We start from the raw sequence: 19,449 nt of genomic DNA on the forward strand, positions 1-19,449 counted from the left end.
CTGTGCTACTCTAATAGCCCAAGTATGACTTATTTCCATAAGATAAAGATAGACTAAGAGATTGAACAATTTCAAGGACTTTTACATGATTTAACAAGAGCAGGGGAATAGTTTAAAAAAAAAAAAAAAAAAAAAATCTTGAGATCAAGGTGCTTTCCAATAAATCATCACCCAGTTTTTCAAGTTCTTGATGGAGTGAAGGTAAATGTATAGGCAGGAAGCGCATTTCGTAACTGGGGACTTCAGGACTTACATCAGTCCTGAAATGTATTTTATTTGCTCTCCAGACTTCTAGTAGTGCTCATCTATGTGACACTGAAAACAATCTTTTATTGGCTCACTGTAAAGGGCAGCCATGTGAACATTAATCAATGTGTTTTCAGGAACATGGCTATGCTTGTTTTAACTGCTGATTTCATGGAATTGTCTATTGTAATTTAATTGGTTTTGGTAATTTATTCAGGTTGAAATGTTTTTTGGTCGAAGTACGCCCAGACCTCAATATATTTCTTGACTGAATTCTGCTAATTTACCCCTACATTCCCTGTACCTCTTGCAGTACTACGACAAACTCAACCCCCTATATTGAGAACCTGTATTGGGGTCTACTGGTAGCAAAGTGAATGGACATTACGCTTCCTTTTATACTTTAGCCTTTCTTGCCAGTGACTTTATTAGAACACAAACATATTCCAGAGAAAATATGCTTTGTGGTTTCATATGACCATGTGCTACACACATTCATTGCTACAACACTTCATCACTTTTTTCACCTACTGCTGCAAGTGCAGTTAGTAGACGGGAAAATAATGTAGGATATTTTTACAGTCATAACCAGCCATAGCTCAGCTGGGAAATGATTATGGCAACCATGTGTTTTTGTTTACTTATTGTCTAGAAGGTTTGTTGAGGAAAAAGTGAAAGGAGTCAAAAAGGGCTGAAAGCCCACTGTACCATGAGGCGAAATGGGGAAAATAAAGAATAAATGCAGGGAAACTTTGCACACTTTCCTCCATGCCCAAGGTTTGCCACGACAATGAAGCCATCAATGTGTTATTCACCGAGATACTTCTGATATATGAAGTCTATCAAAAAAAAAAAAAAAAATGATCTCCCTTTCACCGGACCAAACCCTTAATTCACTGTGGATCTTGAAGACGGAGTAGAGGAATTTGGGGACATAATGGCAAATGACTGACTGTTCTGAAATGCCTACCTTATTATGGGCATCTGTATGGCGTATAACATTCCGCAGGAGAACCTTGCCTAAAGGAATGCGGGACATTCTCCAGCCTGAAAAATAACAAGTCACATTAACTCTGCTATATGTTGTTGACAAAGCCTATAGGCCAGTGGTTCTTAAACTCTATACTTCTATTGAACCCCACTTAATCATTACTAGAACTCATGATCCCCCAATTAATTGTTATTGGAATGCAGGGACCCACACTGAGTGGGTCATTCCGAGTCTGGCGGTCTTTAGACTGCCAGACTCGGGGTGGTTGTCGGACCACCTCCGGTGCCCGCCAAACTCAGAATGACCACCTGAGTCCTTAGAGGAAGCCGGGTACATTGGTCTAATCATTTTCAATGGTTTTAACTGTTAAAGAAAAAAAAGAAAATACACACAAGAAAAAGGTAACAGTCAAATACATAAATCAAATAACATTTTATATATTTTGCACAAAACTATAAAAGAAAATTTTTAATTTTAATATGAAGGTTGGGGCTTTCCTAAATTTAAATAAGGCCAATCATCTTACATGCTACATCAGTTTGATGCACTTCCACCTCTCTCACAAAACAGTTCCTTACTCCTTCGCATTTAAAGAATATTTTCGATTTTTCAATTATACATGTTGCTTCTTTATTTAGATTCACTTTGTTAATCTGTTAATATTATTTAATTTTCAAACGCAGTAACTGACCCCCTGAGAAGGCTTTGCGGAACCACTGCTATAGACAATAAAATGTGTTTCTACTAAGAGACTGAAATATGTTACTTTAAAACAGAAGCAGAAAATTGAAAGTGCCAAAAAAAGTTCTCTTTGGTAAATGTTAACCAGAATGGGATCACATGCCACGTTAAAAAAAACTGCTTGTATGATTTACTACACCATAAAATATTAACAGTTGGAGTTGTAGATTTTATTTATTTCAAGTCATCAGAAAAATACCTTAAAATAAATGGAAGAACCATTTTCGTGCGGAGATCAGGCTGGGTTAGGCTGTGTCGTAGAGGACACGACTTTTAGGACTGTGGAACTAAGTTAGTTCTCCCATGTCCAACAAAGCAACTCCAGCAAGAAACTGATAACCAGCCAGTGCCATTTCAGTCTCATCCATTGTTGGCATTCAACAATGTTAACAACAACATCCTCTTCACTCATCCTACAAGGCTTGGAAAAATAGGCCCTATCCTAGGCTGGATCTAAACATTTCTAGTTGAACAATTATATCACGTTGCTGTACCCCATTTCATCTCCATTGCTCACCGAATGCTTGAGGCATCAGGGCTTCTCTTTCAGGGGATCCTCACCCATAGTGATAAGCACTAAATATTCCTGCCCATGAGCAGGGACCCCGAAGCATATACCAAATATATAAGCATATAATATACATGTATGCATATGTACAAACCATTATATTTATATACATCCATGCAGTCTATAGTAAAGGCTAAAAATGCCACTTACAATAGTTTTTTAGACCTCTTACTAGACTCAAACTGTTCTGTAACAACAGAAGAGCAATAGTAAAGAGTGCAAAACCACAGCTTTTATTAAAGCGAAAACTGAAAAGAAATCTACAGGTATTATTATCCAGTAGGCTGCATTTAAAAGCATAACAAAGAAAAAAACTGGCACCGAGCCTATAAAATCTCCAGGACCTCCTATATACCATCATGCCGAAGAAGTAACTTCTGGGTGACTGACAGGTAAGTTTTTTTTCCAGCTCCTTCAGTGAGGATCCCAGAGCACTAGCTCGTCACTCTTTTGACTATTTTAGGAATAAAATAGTTTTTAAAAAAAAGGATTTTCTGTCCATTCAACATGTTTAAATACCTAGTGTAGTGCAAACCCTTTTTCTGAGTGAATTATTATTATTTTTTTTTTTATCAGTCTCAAAACGCCATCTCTTTAACATATACCCATCCTGTGGGAGAAAGAAGGTAATCTCTGACCCACACTCTGTCTGAATTGTCTGCTTGCCAGTTTCTCATCATCCTGAAACATGCTACCATTGCAAACATGTTTCCAAGAGTACTCTGAAAGACAGGGAAAAGAGCAGACTCATGTAAACCAAGAGAGAGGAAAGGTAGTACCTTCAACTGGCCCAGGGAGGGAGGGAGGGGGGAGGTGTGCTCAATTTACCCACCAGCTACAGAGACTCCCTTACCGATGTCAAAAGATACCCCACATTGGCCACTGTCGACATACTTATCAATGTCAAGACATGCACAGTGTCACACGGAGAGAGTTAGGTCGATGTCACACTTAGGATTGTTGACATTGAAAAGTAGATCTCTTTCCTCAGAGATCACAATTATACTTGCAGGGAGCGCACCAGTGGCAAAAAATCTCCTGTCCACTCACCACGTCTCTCTCATCACCATCACAGTCCAGGATACACCTACACCGAAACATACACTGCCATGTAATCTTTCACCTGAATCTACTCCTCCTTGGGGGCAGCTTTTGTTTCAATCAAGATACCAAAGTCCACACAAGCAGAGGTCACCAGATAAACACAATGGTCGTACAGGACAAAATCTAGAACACCACATAGGAGTTCTCAGTCAAGGTCTTGTCACGCCTTTCGCTCCAGATCTCGGCGCAGAGATACATCACCTTCTTGATCCACAACTTCTTGCTCACCAGTGGGAGATTATGCATCAACGTTGTCTAACTCACCTCCTGCAAGGGTCTCTCAACTAGAAAACCTCATTACTTTTAATGATGTGCTTTGAAGGAGCAGCAAAGTTGAACTTAGAGACTGCAACACCTGTGTCTATATCATCTGTCATTTTCAGAGCGCTCCACCACAGATCGGCTTCTACCACTGGTCCAAGCACTTCTGGAGCCTGCTATGCAAGTCTTCCTGATTCCAGCTTCTGTATGTGCTGCACCATCAAGAATTCTAAAGAAATACAAAGCTCCTGACCAGGACCCTTTTTTTTTTCTCCAATCTGATCCTCTTACATACTCGGTTATAGTAGCAGCTGCAAGGGAAGCACATATGATTGCGTCATCATCTACAGGGATGCTAGATAAGGACAGCAAACAGTTTGATTCAGTAGGAAAGATGATGTTTAATACCTCCGCATCTTTCAAGAAGGTGGCCAGCACCTCTGCACTACTTGGGAGGTATTATAGATCACTGCGGGACTCCCTTGTCCAGATTCAGAGAAATTACTAAAGAATGTTAGACAATAGTTTCAGGAATCCTAGAAGAAAGAAGCCTGGTTGCTAACCAGGTTATCGGTGCTGCAGCTGATGCCTCTTACCTCGCTGCCCATGGCTATTCTCATGGAATATCTGTAAGACGACATTCTTGGCTCAGACTTACAGGCCTGAAGCCTAACATAGCATCATAAATCTCCCCTTCACTGGAACGTCCCTTTTCAGCATACATGCTGATGTCAAAATGGCTAAGATGAAAGCGGAAGCTGATACTCTCTAGGCAGTGGGCCTCGAGAAACGCAAAGACTTCCGGCACAAATACAGACCTTATGATCGGAGACCTTGTCAACAGAGGGTTCAAACCCCTTACTGGGTTCTACACACACCTGACCACATTACCACCCATGGCATCCAGAACGAGGAAGGAGTACTCCCCGCCCCTTTGCATCTTCAACTAAAGTGCAGCCAAAACAATAAGCGACTGCTTCCCTCTTCTCCGTTTCCCGATCCTGTGGGTACTGAATATTGTTCAGAATGGTTACTTGCTCAGATTCAAGTCTCCTCCCCCGGCAGTCCCACAAAAAACAACATCCTGTCACCTACAAGTCTTTTTGCAAAAAGAAGTAGACAAGCTGCTCCAAAAAAAGTGATAGAGGAAAATCCTTCCCCTCAATAGGGAACAGGAATTTATTCACACTACTTTCTAGTCTAGAAAAAAAAAGGCCCAATTCGAGAGCACAGTCCAAAACTAGATCTAAGGCTTCTGAACAAGTTAATTTGCAAGGAGAAATTCAGAATGCTAGCCCTTCATCGGATTTAACCCTAACTCCATCAGGGGGACTGGATGCGCTCCATCGAACTTCAGGATGCCTACTTCCACATTCCAATTGCAAGAAAACATCAGACGTTTCTGCGCTTCAGGTGGCATCCAAGCACTACCAGTACAAGGTGTGACCCTTTGATCTCAAATCAGTGGCCGAACGTTCTGGAAATACATGGCGGTAGTTGCTGCGCACCTGCGAAGGAAGAAAATATTTGTCTATCCATACTTAGACGACTGGTTGATCAAGAGCTCCTCCCCAGCACTTATGCAACAGCACTATCAGACCTGCCTCAAAATTCTACAAAATCTGGGTCTACAAGTAAATTTAAAAAAGTCTACACAACTACTGACTCAAAGAAAACATTACCTGGGAGCGACTTTGGATACAAACCATGCAAAAGTGTATCCTTCGGAGGAGAGGTTATCCTCAATCAACATGAATTGCCACTCTCTCCTACACACCCCTCGTCCATCAGCCAGACAAGTAGCATCGCCACTGGGGTCGATGGGCTCTTTTTTTTTTTTTTTTTTTAATCACCCCCAATGTCAGACTGCACAAGACGGGTACGAGAAGCACTGGAAGATCAGTGATCTCAATTTTCAAACCTATGGGATGACAGAGAAGTCATCACACAAGAAGCCAAAGAGTCGCTTAAACGGTGAATGCAGAGTCAGCACTTACAGATAGGAGAGCGTTTTCACCAGGAACTCCCTACACAGACTCTGATCACAAATGCTTCTCTCCAGCTCACATGGGGTCTCTGCAAAATCAAGGCTTGATGTTGGACAAGGAACAGCTCTATTACATAAACATGCTGGAAGTAAGGGCAGCCCATCTAGCACTGAGCACTCTCTATCCCTCCATACAGATAAGCTCTTTTCTCTTTCAAAAAGACAACATGACCACTATGCATTATTTCAACAAACAGGGAGGTACTCACTCACGTCCCTCATCACTGGAGACACAAGCCATCTGGAAATGGCTTCTAGCCAGAGACCTAACAATTTATGCTGTTCACCTACCATGATCTCTGAAAACTCAAGCAGATTCCTCAAGTCGCACCTTCACAGAGGCTCATGATTGGGTTCTAAACGACGACGTTGCTCAAGCTATTTTTCAGGAAGGGGGCAACAGCAAATAGACCTGTTCACAGATGAAGCCAACCAAAAATGCCCAGACTTCACATCCAGGTTATACCGAACAGGGATAAAGGGGAATGCCCTTTTGATAAGTTGGTCAGGGACTTTTCTGTATACGTTCCTCATCCCCCCCCCAATTCCTCTGATACCGAAGGTCAGCAACAGGTTCTACAGAGCCAGGACCAAAATGATCCTGCTAGCCCCAGAATGGCCCCATCAGTGGTGGTACACGGAGACTGGAGTGAGGACTGGATCTCCTCAATAAGCTTGGAAGGAAGATATTCCACCCCAAACTTCCCTTGCTGAGAGCTTAACAGCATGGCTCCTGAATTCATGCAATATGACACTTAGGTCTCTCTCAGGAGTGCATGATATTCTAAAAGAATCTAAACGACTTTCTACTAGACGTTCTTAATTCCTTTAAACGGAAAAGGTTTCACATGTGGTGTATTCAGAACGATTACCATCCATTTCTGGGACAAGAGGAGGTTATTATTACCCTACCTCCTCCATCTAGCAAAATCGGGGTTACAGTTTTCTTGTATTAAGGTACACTTGTCAACAATTACTGCTTATAGAAAATCAACTTCCCAACTGTCAATCTTTCAAATAGCGGTGGTGAAAGATTTCCTAGAGGGATTAAAAGAAGGCATTCCCTCCTGTACATTCCCCCTCTCCTCCTTGGGAACAGAATATGGTACTTTCAAAACTTATGGGTCCACCTTTTGAACCAATACATAAGGCTTCCTTACAACATCTATCCTGGAAGATTGCTTTTCTAGTGGCAATTACTTGGGCATGCAGAGTCAGTGAGATCCAGTCTCTCTGTGCCAAAGAGCCTTATATGTTTTTCATGCCAACAGGGAAGTGATGAGGACTCATCCCAGTTTTCTCCTCAAGGCTGTGTATGAATTCCACATTAACCAGACAATTCCACTTCCTACTACTTTCCTAATCCATCCACACCTGTGAAAAGAGCTTTACACTCTCTAGACATCAAAGAGTACTGCAATTTTACCTAGATAAAACCAAAGACTTCAGTCTGATTGACTCTTTAAAAACTAACGGCCTATGAGGGCAGGCATCACCGCCTCTTAACAAACCCTCTTCAGATGGACAGTTTCTTACATTATGCACACTTAAAAGTTAACCAATAATCAACTGCCTGCCAGGCCCAAAGCACACTCTACAAGAGGCAAAACGGCGACAGCAGCCCTGCTAAAGAATGTCACCATCTACGAAATCTGCAAAGCTACTACTTTGAGATCAGTGCCTACTTTCACAAGACATTACTGTCTAGACACAGATACCAAGAAAGACACCCTAGTAGGGATGGCCTCTAAGAAATGTATTTTGCTGATAAAGATATGGTGTTTGCCTCTGACTCGGCCACAGGAGTATGGGAAGGGCTTGCTATTCTATTCAATGCTTATGACTGTTGATGAGGATCTCCCTGTAAGAGAAGGATAAGTTTCTTGCCTGTAATCCTAGTTCTCTTCCAGGAGAATCCTCATCAAAGTCATAAGCAACCCACCCTCCTCCCCGGACGAATTCTGCATGCAGCACTATATACTTACCTCATAGTTTATTCTCCATGTCACAGTAAAAAGGTACTGACCTAACTGTCATCGAACAGTCACCTCTGGAGCATAATGGGATACAGAAGGTCCAGGAGGTCTTAAAGGCATGGTGCTGTTTTATTTCTTTGTTGTGCTTTTAAATGCAGCCTATTCGCTAATAATGCCTTTGGTTTTCTCTTCAGTTTTTGCTTTAATAAAAGCTGTGGGTTTGCACTCTATGCTCTTCTGTTTTTACAGAACTGTTTGAGTCTAGTAAGACGTTTATTAAAGGAAAAGCTAATGTAAGTGGCATTTTTAGCCTTTACTAAAGGCTGCATAGGTGTACATAAATATAATTTTTTTTTTTTTTTTTTACAAATAGCTATATGTATATTGTATGTTTATATATTTGAGATATACTCCGGGGACCCGCACATGGGTGGGAATATTTAGAGTTTATGACTGATGAGGATTCCCCTGGAAGAGGACTGGGATTACAGGAATGCAACTCAGCCCTCTCTGTTGTTTAGCGTTAAAAAACAGCATGCTGACCATGCCCATGTAAAGGCACAGGCTGTAAAATTTCACCTCCGCAGATAGCACCCAGCCATCAGAGCCATGCTGAATCCGTACTTAGCCATGATAGTTTGCCTTAAAATTAAAAAGTTTTGATTTAGAGTTAAAATAGGAATACCTGCTTCAAAATTGTAAAGTACATTCAAAACCTTTATTTGATTTTAAACATTTTATTAAGGTTTGGGCAAAAAAGAGAAATATATTCACACTGTGGTGGCATTCATTACCAGTGTTGGAACAGTGAACAACCAAAAAAAGGAGCATATGATAAGTCAATTACAAACTACCTGTATTGTATATGAACGATCTTACTGATAAATGAAACAAGCTGAAGACTTAAGCAAAATGATTTAATGTAAATGCAAACAATAAAAGGCAAGTGAGTTAAAGAGCTCTGACTTGTTGGCAAAATGGAACATGGTGTAAAACACTCTTTGGGTAGATTGGTATCAAGTAGCAGTTTTGGCTTGATGTTTTATATAACGTTTTTTCTACTCTGGGTGTAATAATCATGTGGGTCAGGTAATGAGAGTTGCTTTTTTGCATGTGCACGTTAAGGTTTTTCCATTGTCACTTGGCCCAATGTGTAGAGCCTGCAGTTTTGACAGACTTCATGTGCTATATATGAAGTTGAGCCATGATTAGATAATTGGATTGAGAAATTCCATTGTGATGCTTTGTAGCTAGTGTATGCTTTAGGTCAATCAGTAAGAGGTAATTCACCTGTAAACTGGGAATAGGGTCGTCTGAAAATATTCCCAGAGCGGTGGAGAGAAAATGTATGCTCAAGTTGCATGCTAATCATTGTCCTTATACAGGGAGTGCAGAATTATTAGGCAAGTTGTATTTTTGAGGATTAATTTTATTATTGAACAACAACCATGTTCTCAATGAACCCAAAAAACTCATTAATATCAAAACTGAATATTTTTGGAAGTAGTTTTTAGTTTGTTTTTAGTTTTAGCTATGTTAGGGGGATATCTGTGTGTGCAGGTGACTATCACTGTGCATAATTATTAGGCAACTTAATAAAAAAAAATATATACCCATTTCAATTATTTATCATTACCAGTGAAACCAATATAACATCTCAACATTCACAAATATACATTTCTGACATTCAAAAACAAAACAAAAACAAATCAGTGACCAATATAGCCACCTTTCTTTGCAAGGACACTCAAAAGCCTGCCATCCATGGATTCTGTCAGTGTTTTGATCTGTTCACCATCAACATTGCGTGCAGCAGCAACCACAGCCTCCCAGACACTGTTCAGAGAGGTGTACTGTTTTCCCTCCTTGTAAATCTCACATTTGATGATGGACCACAGGTTCTCAATGGGGTTCATATCAGGTGAACAAGGAGGCCATGTCATTAGATTTCCTTCTTTTATACCCTTTCTTGCCAGCCACGCTGTGGAGTACTTGGACGCGTGTGATGGAGCATTGTCCTGCATGAAAATCATGTTTTTCTTGAAGGATGCAGACTTCTTCATGTACCACTGCTTGAAGAAGGTGTCTTCCAGGAACTGGCAGTAGGACTGGGAGTTGAGCTTGACTCCATCCTCAACCCGAAAAGGCCCCACAAGCTCATCTTTGATGATACCAGCCCAAACCAGTACTCCACCTTCACCTTGCTGGCGTCTGAGTCGGACTGGAGCTCTCTGCCCTTTACCAATCCAGCCACGGGCCCATCCATCTGGCCCATCAAGACTCACTCTCATTTCATCAGTCCATAAAACCTTAGAAAAATCAGTCTTGAGATATTTCTTGGCCCAGTCTTGACGTTTCAGCTTGTGTGTCTTGTTCAGTGGTGGTCGTCTTTCAGCCTTTCTTACCTTGGCCATGTCTCTGAGCATTGCACACCTTGTGCTTTTGGGCACTCCAGTGATGTTGCAGCTCTGAAATATGGCCAAACTGGTGGCAAGTGGCATCGTGGCAGCTGCACGCTTGACTTTTCTCAGTTCATGGGCAGTTATTTTGCGCCTTGGTTTTTCCACACGCTTCTTACGACCCTGTTGACTATTTTGAATGAAACGCTTGATTGTTCGATGATCACGCTTCAGAAGCTTTGCAATTTTAAGAGTGCTGCATCCCTCTGCAAGATATCTCACTATTTTTGACTTTTCTGAGCCTGTCAAGTCCTTCTTTTGACCCATTTTGCCAAAGGAAAGGAAGTTGCCTAATAATTATGCACACCTGATATAGGGTGTTGATGTCATTAGACCACACCCCTTCTCATTACAGAGATGCACATCACCTAATATGCTTAATTGGTAGTAGGCTTTCGAGCCTATACAGCTTGGAGTAAGACAACATGCATAAAGAGGATGATGTGGTCAAAATACTCATTTGCCTAATAATTCTGCACTCCCTGTATATATATATATATATATATATATATATATATATATATATATATATAAATAAATTCATTTTTTGCCACATAAGAAACAAAGAACTGCAAGGAAACAGAAAATGGGGCAATTTGCCTGGCCTCTATGCAGTTACAGCATCTGCCCTTTCAACAGTGACACGAGGCACAAAGCCAAAGAAGGTCACTGGTTGTGAAAGACCAGGACCTAGTTACAATTTGACAGTAATTGCAATGAAGCAAAGGTCAGAATACACTTGTAAAGCCCACAAGGACCTCAGAGGAGGCACTTAGAGACTCACATGGTGACAGGCAAAGAACAACAATTGCCACTTTGCAGCTCACAGGGGCTCAGTGTCCCAGGGTGACCGCACCAGGGGGCACGAACGTGCAGGTAGAGGAGGAGGAGACACCCCTTTCAGCTAGCGCTACACAGCACAACAAGGTTTACTGCTCCAGGGAAAGACTTTGCAGTTGACAGGGACTCAGTGACCCAGGGTGACCTGTGCCAGGAAGTGCCAACGTGCAGGGGGAGCAAGAGACAGCCGCCGCGAGCCAGTGTTACATTGCACAATGAGGCTTCCTGCCCGAGTAAATGGTGGGCTCATCTTGTGCCTGTCATCAGCCAGAGGAGGGTGGGGTGGTCCACAAACCCCCCCCACCCCCCCCAACCCCACCCCAAATTCATCCTTCATACAGTAGACATGATTGCTTTTTACTTTTGATCTCTTTCCTGTTCTATTGTGGCTCCTACTTTGGTCCCTTAATTGGGGAAGCAGAAAGTGACCGAGGTACCAAGAAGCTTTGTTTAACCTGCTCCTAGAACGACTTCATGCAGCTTTTTACAGAGAGCTGGGGGTGTCATTCATATGGAAATGGAGATGGCTGAACACCACATGTCGCTCTCTTCACCTACTTTAGTCATCCCCTTCTGATATGGGAGTTGAGAAAGAAGTTTCGACCATAGGGATGAACCCCAATGTGACTACTTGACCAGGCGAAGCTGGAAAAGTCGGGTTACTACTCTCTCTACCAAATGCACTGGAGCATTTCTGATTGAGTTTCCCCTCCTGCAAAACCTCTACGACCAGTAACAGGGAGTAAAATCTAGGGCCAAAGCAGACAAGAGAAAGTGAGTGGATGGTGGGGATAACTCAAAGCGTCTGTCTCTAATCAACCTCCCTGCTATGGAGGGTCCTGAAGATAGAGATAAGCTCATGGACTTAGAGGACACTATAAGCAATAGAACCCTAGAGCTCTTGGCCAGCAAGTTCAATCCCATTTTGGTCCGTCTAGGCAGGATTGAGAGTGAAATCTCTAAAGTAAGCTCAATCTTGCCTGCTCAGTCAGTGGCAGCAGCCCCTGCCGCAGCATCAGCTAAGGCCTCACATGTAGGGGCTGTGACGACCAGCTCCCTGTCCCTCCTCTCTTGGATGCCCCCCGCACCCTTGAGTTTCGAGCAACAATTTGGGAGTGCGTCTCACAGCGATGATGGTGGAGAAATCTCTAGACAACAGAATAATCCTGAGGAAAAGCCAGCAGTAGGAGAGAGCAGTGCTGGGGTCTCGACCAGTGCTCCTATACCCATGGAAAACTCTTTCCCCCAGCTTCCACCAGAATGCAGCCTTAAGCATCTGGACAAAGAAGACCACTCAGCTTTGAAGAATGAAGTAATTGGCTGTTTTTTTTAAAGTACTAGGTGATTGCTGGATTTTGCAAATATAATTCAGATGGTCTGAAGATCTCCCTAGATTGGCCCCATTAAAAAGTAGTAAGTGGGGACTGTGTAATTATTAATTTTAAGTCTTCCAAAGCAGTCAACTCAGTAGATTTTTTTTTCCTTTTTTTTTTTTTAAACAAGTGGCCCTTGGCATCCAGCATTTGAGGTCTTACCTCTTAGTTATTTTTATAGATTGGAGGGGTTTTCTTTGCACCATGGGATTGACAAAGAGTTGCACCTTAAGGCTATGAATCCATTACACAATGTGGAGATTCAGAACTCCTTTGAAGTCCTTGCATCTCTAGAGGACTTGGGTTGACTCTCACACAAAGCCAGATGTGGGGTGTGGAGAGTCATAGGCAACCAAATTTAGAGGGAGAAAGCACAATCACAGGGGTCCTGGTTAGCAGGATCCCAGTGAAAACAGTCAAAGCATACTGACAGCAGGCAAAAAGTGGAGGTAACCATGCCAAAAAGGGTACTTTCGTACACTAGATAACAGGGGTACCATTTGCTGGGGACTTACAGAGGGTGCTAAGGGATTTGCTAATTGGGGAAACAATTGTATAGTTTAGGGAAAGAGATCTGGCACTCGGGACCTGGTTAGCAGAAACGGCGTGTGCTTTCAGTTGTCATCACATCAGATACTAGGCAAAAAGTGGAGAGTAACCATGTCAAAAAGAGGCACTTTCCTACACTCACCTTGTTGCTACTGCCCAATTTCCCTTCTAGGCAGCTCCTTAAAATTCTGGGCAGAACAACATGAGGGATGTTTGGAGGAGAACCAGGCCCTATCTAAAGTACAGTTTGGGGTTCATCCAGTGGTGGGCACAGTCGACCAATGCCTGAACCGTCAACTGGTTATTGATAATTGTGTCAAGAGGAGGAGAGGTTCAATTTACCTAGTGTTTATGGACCTTTCTTCTGCATTTGACCTGGTCAAAAGATCCACATCGTGGGGAATTATGGCAGAGATTGGAATAGACCAGGCTACAATTAGTTTGCTTCAGAGGATGCACTGGGACTGTTTGATTAGGATGAGGTGAGGTCCCAAGGGTGGATTCTCCCCTGCCACTTTCCCCCCATCTTCTCTGGGGGTCAGGCATGGGTGCGTGATGGCCCCCTTAATATTTTTAATTTCAATTAATGATTTAGATGTGCCATTGGTAAGATCCAGCACCCTCCCTCTTTTATTGAAAGCTGATGATGCAGTCCTAATCTCAAGAACCTCTAAAGGACTACAGCGCCTTTTAGATGCTTTCTATAGTTTTACGGCAGGCTTGATCTTAAAACTAATCTCAGCAAGTCTTTTGCTACGTGTATTGGGACCCAAAAACATTAAAACCAGATCATTTTACATGGGACAGTCAGAAACTTGCAGGGTTAAATACTTTAACTATTTAGGCATCTCAATGGATCATAACCTAAACTGTCTCACCCGTTCTAATAGCTGGACAACTCAATGCCAATGAGCTGTAAAGTCTGTTTTTTCTTTTGAGCCTCCTAATAGGGCACAAGCTGGTGCATGAAATGCTTGGTATTTATAAAAGGAAGTTTATCTCTATAGTAACCTAGAGCATGCAGGTGTTTGGGGTGCGGGTCCTCTGCAGAGGGTTGAAAATAATTTTTGTATGCAAGCTTTTAGCTGTGCCTCAATCCTCCCCCCTCATTTGTCATTTCAAGGTGGGTTTATCTCCAATCAACTACAGGATTAAGATGGACCCCTCTGCTCCTCTGGATTAGAATTTGGGGTAAAGCAGGAGCCTCACTCTCCAAAGATATACTGGAAGATGGTCTCTCCTGGGATAATGCCCTGGCGATTCTGTGGGTTATCTACATTAGCAAGGGATTTAGGGATTTAGGATTTTAAGAGTTATACTACAAGTAGACAAATATTAAGCGGGATGCAATTGCACAAGTGAAAGAGGTATTCCGGGAATGGCAGGGCATTTTCCATCAGGCTAACTTTGATAAATAATTAGCATTAGTAACAACAATATGACCAAAACATCGCTAGGATGCAAATTTTATCTAACATCTTCCTTTAGTCTGTATTGCAGGTTTGATTTGACTAGGCTTTGTTTCAACACACTACATCTACTGGTGGCTTTCCCCAGGAAGGTAGACTGGAATACTCCATTGCCAAGTTGCCCTTGTGATAATATTGCCAAGCAAAGCACAATGCACTTTATACTTTTTTTGCCACCTAAATTCCCTCCCTAGGAAGCGCTTCTTAATCCCTTTTGAAAGTAGGTCTAAGATTCGGCCACACAACGAGGAGTTCATCTCACTGCAAAAATTGTGTAATTCAGGAGGTTTGCACTGCCATACCCAATTTTGTTAGCTCTGAATTGAGAATTAGAAAAGGGTCTTCGTAATGTACTATGCTGACTGTATTTGGCTACTGTTTTCGTAACGGGCCATGCTTTTATAAAAAGTCTGTTCTTAATCTTTTAGGTTGCTAACTATTATTGTCAATTGTTTAAACTTGTGCTTTTATGGCAAGGTGTAAGCTGAATAAAGATTATTTGACTGACATGGTGTAAGACAGTGAACAACAGGGTCAAGTCCAGGTCAAGTTACTACTGGTTAGCTGGACAGCTGAAGGAAAAGGCCTCTTCAAACAAGCTGTATCGCTGAGACTTTAAAAGAAGGTCAGCCTTATGACCATTGGGGTACACTTTTTTGTCCAGGGTACAAACGAGAGCATGTCTGGTCTTCCAGGGCTCTTCTCAGCTTACAGACAACAGGTTCAGTCCTATTCTGTTCTTCCTCATGTCCAGAAAGTGTTCTCAGGCGGGAGCCTGAGGAGATCACATTTATGCCTGGCACGAGCTAGTGGACGGGAATGAGTCCAATGTGCTAAAAGCTCTCGGGTCACCCCTACCCATTAAGGGCATTTTCAAGAGTCTTTAGCTTCACTAAATCTGGCCACTAAAGGCAGGGGTGGGTGTGGGATGTGTATGATGCTAATCCTAGTGTTCTCCCACATTAAACACTAAAATCTAGTTTGAAGCAGCTATGGTTCCCCAATAAACCCAGAGAAAGATGTCTGGTAGAATAAAGCAGGTTCTTACAGCAGCCAGACAATTGAAATATTTTAGCATCCTGTTTCGCCTACTTTCAAGGTAGCCCTAAAGTGTTATGTAAACCCAGCAGACCTGGCAAGGGGGATTTCACATTAAAGCAGGATGGGACACTATAATGTCAAAAGGATGTCCACAGCCCCTAACCTGTATATTCGTGGAGGTACAGAGAAGTCATCTCTGTTCATTAAAGTCAGACTTTGGTTTTCTCCTGGGAAACAATCCAAAGCCTTTCTTAGCCCATTGAAACTGTAATCAGTGACAGAGAAGTTTGAGGGCAAAATCAAATTAACCTCCAGAAACTTCAGCCAGGGAAAAGGTAAATTTCTAAGCGATACTTTTCTTTAATATTCATTAAAAATACAACTTCATCTTTGGAATAGATTTTAATCACTAATAAAAACTGTTGTTTAATTACTTTACTAGGTAGTCCCCAAATTCCTCTGAAACAGTATTTCAACTGGTTTTCGACATAAAACAGTTTGGCCTACCACAGGGAAAATAGCTTTTGGGTGCCAGTCAGGGCCTAAAAAAAATTACATTTTATTTTTTTACTAGACCTGAAGGTCTAGTGACTTGAATAATCTACTAGACCCAGCTGTAGTGCGCTTTGCCCACAAACCTGTCTCAAACTGTGTGATTCTAGGCAAATACTTTATTTCACTAAGCAAACTTTTTCTTTATCATCGCATACAAGGGCATCTTTAAATATGTGAGCTCAGCTCGACTGCTGTACAAAAGAAACCTCTTCATTTAATGGACTAAATATTTGTGCCATGTATAATAAAAAACTATCCCACATATGGGGTATACATGACCCCTGACTTGCCGCTTACTTCTCTAAAAGCACTGTCATCAGGGCTAGGGCATGACAATTTCTCAGTTCATATTTTAAAACTCTCATTTTTAATAAACATAGTGCTAAAGCATGATGGGGTAGCACACTGCCATTTACAAACAGACATCTGCCACTGAAATGAGCACAAACTTTCCCACTGACATAAAACTATATAGCATAAAAAAGATAAGGTGTGGTAATCGGCTTTCCTCAGATTCCTATCATTTGGCACTACCAGGTAAAGTACTCTGATCTGTTTAGATCCTATTAAAATGTTTCCATCTCACTTCAGAATTGCAAAAAAAAGTGCTTTCCTAACTACTGAAACATATTTTGAAACATTTATACAGTTCATTTACAGGTTATTTATGTTGTGTGCCCATCACGATTATCAGACAGTTTACTTTACAAAATGGTCCACTTCTGCAGTCAGAGAAAGAAAACAAAAAACCCTTCCTCCAGGATAAAATAAGCAGCAATTCGTAAGAAGTCATAAACTGACAGCTGGCCTTGGTGTTTGAACACACAACAAATGTGACAAGGTAAATGCATCTACTGTTCATTCACTTTGCGAATGAACAGAACACCTGCTCTTTGATAGCCCAAGCTCTTGCGCAAGACCCAGTCAGTGGGCCCAAAAAATAGCTCACTCTGATGAAATGGGACTCACCAGAGCAAGTGGCCTTGTAGATTTCTTGAAGCTTGAAGTCACAGTAAGGAATTTAACATTAACATTTCTACAGGTCTTTAATAAAATGGTAGAAATGAAAGTGGCTTACCAGAGTTTCCAGGCGTAGAGCTCCTGCAGATGCAACCTGAAAGTTAAACAAAAGACGAGAGATAGAGGGGCCTAAAACCAGGAAGCAGAGGAAGGACAAAAACAGAAGAAAGACTTATGGCCTGATTTAGAGTTTGGCAGAGGGAGTTACTCCATCACAACGGTGACAGATATCTTGTCACTGAAATATAAATCCCAAAAGATATAATGGGATTAATATTTCCGCAGAAGGGATAACAATCATAGTTGTGAAGGAGTAAACCCTCCACCAAACTCTAAATCAGGCCCTTATTTGCATACAAGGAAGGAGACACGTGTCCAGGCGTCAAAGAAGGACAAAAGAAAGGGTCATGGTCTCAAGAGGGAGAAGATGCAGGCAGGAAGGAAGACTCCCGGAGAGGAAAGTGGATGCTGACAGAGGCATACATTGGGGTGCGAGCGGAGTTAACGAGGACATCAGAAGATTTAGTGGAGGCTTCTACAAGTGTCACAGTGCCTCCCTAAAAGTCCTCGGATTGGAGAGGCGCTCTTCCTGCCATGCTTCCTGAGGGAAGTGGCTCACACGGGTCAGTGCTTGGTTTCGTGGGTGCCACTTACAGGGAGGAGTGGGAGTGAAGTTGTTACCTGGTACGCCAACAAACCAGAAGACTAAAACTGTCAGAAGCGCAGACTGTGTTTTGCCTCTTAAAATCCCTGAGACTGTCAGACACCAAAAGGATGTCTCAGTTTACGAAGCTGGAATGCAGAGGAAAATGCTTTATTAAAGTAGTAGAGTTGTTTTTTTTCTTACTTCAGTTTTTTTATTTCTTTCTACAAAACCCTAAGTTCTACTTTATTTGCGTAATCGTGCTCATCTCAGTTCTTCCCTGTTCAGCAATGGGAAAGTACATAGTAGAAGTAGTACTATGAGGTCAGCTAGACTGAGAAATACCCAAATGAAGGTGAAAGCACAAACTTACACCTTGGGCTCAACTATATTTTACTGTAAGAATTGGCCCTTTTGTCACAGTTATCCTCCTAACGTTTTGCTTTCTTCCTCCTATTTTTTCTGTACTGTTGCTGTTGGCTTTAGGACTCTGGCACTTTACCACTGCTGACCAGTGCTAAAGTGCAAGTGCTCTCTGTCTAAATATTATTGAAGATTGGTTTAGCCATGACTGGCATATGTGATGTAGTAGTCAGTCCCTAGTACAGTGCACAACGTGCACCCAGGGTCTGTAAATCAAATGCTACTAGTGGGCCTGCAGCACATGATTAGCCATGCAAACATGTCTCAGACCTGCCACTGCATTGTCTGTGTGTGCAGGTTTAAACTGACATTTCAACCTACCAATTAACCCACTTGCCAGATCAAAACCTTCCCTTTTACTACATGTAAGTCACCCCTAAGGTAAGCCCATGGGCAGGGTGCAAAAGGTAGGGCATGTACTGGTACTGGTGTGTTTTACATATGCTGATAGTCCTTGTAATAGGGAGTATTTCACTCTCTCTCAAATAGGGTAAAATGGGGATTGCCTTGAAGTATCTTTTAAGTCTCATTTCCTATTGGGAACAGATAGAGATATGGAGTTTGGGGGGGGGGTCTCTGCACTCACAATTTAAAAATACAATTTAAAAAACAACTTCATCAAAAGATGTAAGTTTGAAAATGCCATTTTTGGAGAGTGGGACATTTCTTGCTCAACCATTCTGTGCCTCTGCCTGTCCGTGGAATACATGTCTGGGTCAGGATAACAGTTGGCCTTTTTGTGAGTTCTCTATAGACGGTCACACAATGGGAGCTGAGGTGTGCCCTGACTATTCTGATGGGTGTTCCAGGGCTAGCGTGATGGGAGGAGCCGACACTTGCACCTAAATAGGGCTGTGCCTGCCCTTACACAAAGCTTTCACCAACCCCCTGGACTGTGTCTGGAGTCACAGCAGGAAAGGTAGGTCTTGTGCACTACAAAGACTTTCCTTTGAAGTTTGTCTACTTCAAAGGCAGAAATGAGTAAAAGTACTGGAACTCCAAGACCACAACTTTAGAATCCTTCTGGACTGAGGACATTCTGCCAGGAAGAAGAGCTAGATGCTGTAGGAGGAACTGCCTTCCCTGCCTGTTTTGCTGTGCTGGCCTGCTGCTTCTGTCCTGGGAGTGAAAGAAATGGACTTT

The 19,449-nt window shown here is 42.1% G+C and overlaps 1 protein-coding gene across 5 annotated transcripts in view; it reads right to left on the reverse strand.

Annotated features, from left to right (window-relative positions):
* NKAPD1 (NKAP domain containing 1) overlaps nucleotides 1-19,449 on the reverse strand; it is a 248,975-nt gene that overhangs the window by 168,677 nt on the left and 60,849 nt on the right. For 2 of the 5 annotated variants that reach the window (XM_069224981.1, XM_069224982.1), the window contains 2 exons: nucleotides 17,299-17,334; nucleotides 1,217-1,293 (listed from right to left, as the gene is read on the reverse strand). The exons of 1 other annotated variant lie outside the window; for it this stretch is intronic. In XM_069224981.1, coding sequence (XP_069081082.1) covers nucleotides 1,217-1,285 — 69 coding nt within the window. In that variant the 5' untranslated portion in view covers nucleotides 1,286-1,293; nucleotides 17,299-17,334. The remainder of the gene's footprint in view (nucleotides 1-1,216; nucleotides 1,294-17,298; nucleotides 17,335-19,449) is intronic. 2 more of the 5 variants (XM_069224983.1, XM_069224984.1) reach the window with 2 other exon arrangements.

Source organism: Pleurodeles waltl, chromosome 3_1 (assembly GCF_031143425.1).
Source record: "Pleurodeles waltl isolate 20211129_DDA chromosome 3_1, aPleWal1.hap1.20221129, whole genome shotgun sequence".
Taxonomy (NCBI): Eukaryota; Metazoa; Chordata; class Amphibia; order Caudata; family Salamandridae; genus Pleurodeles; species Pleurodeles waltl.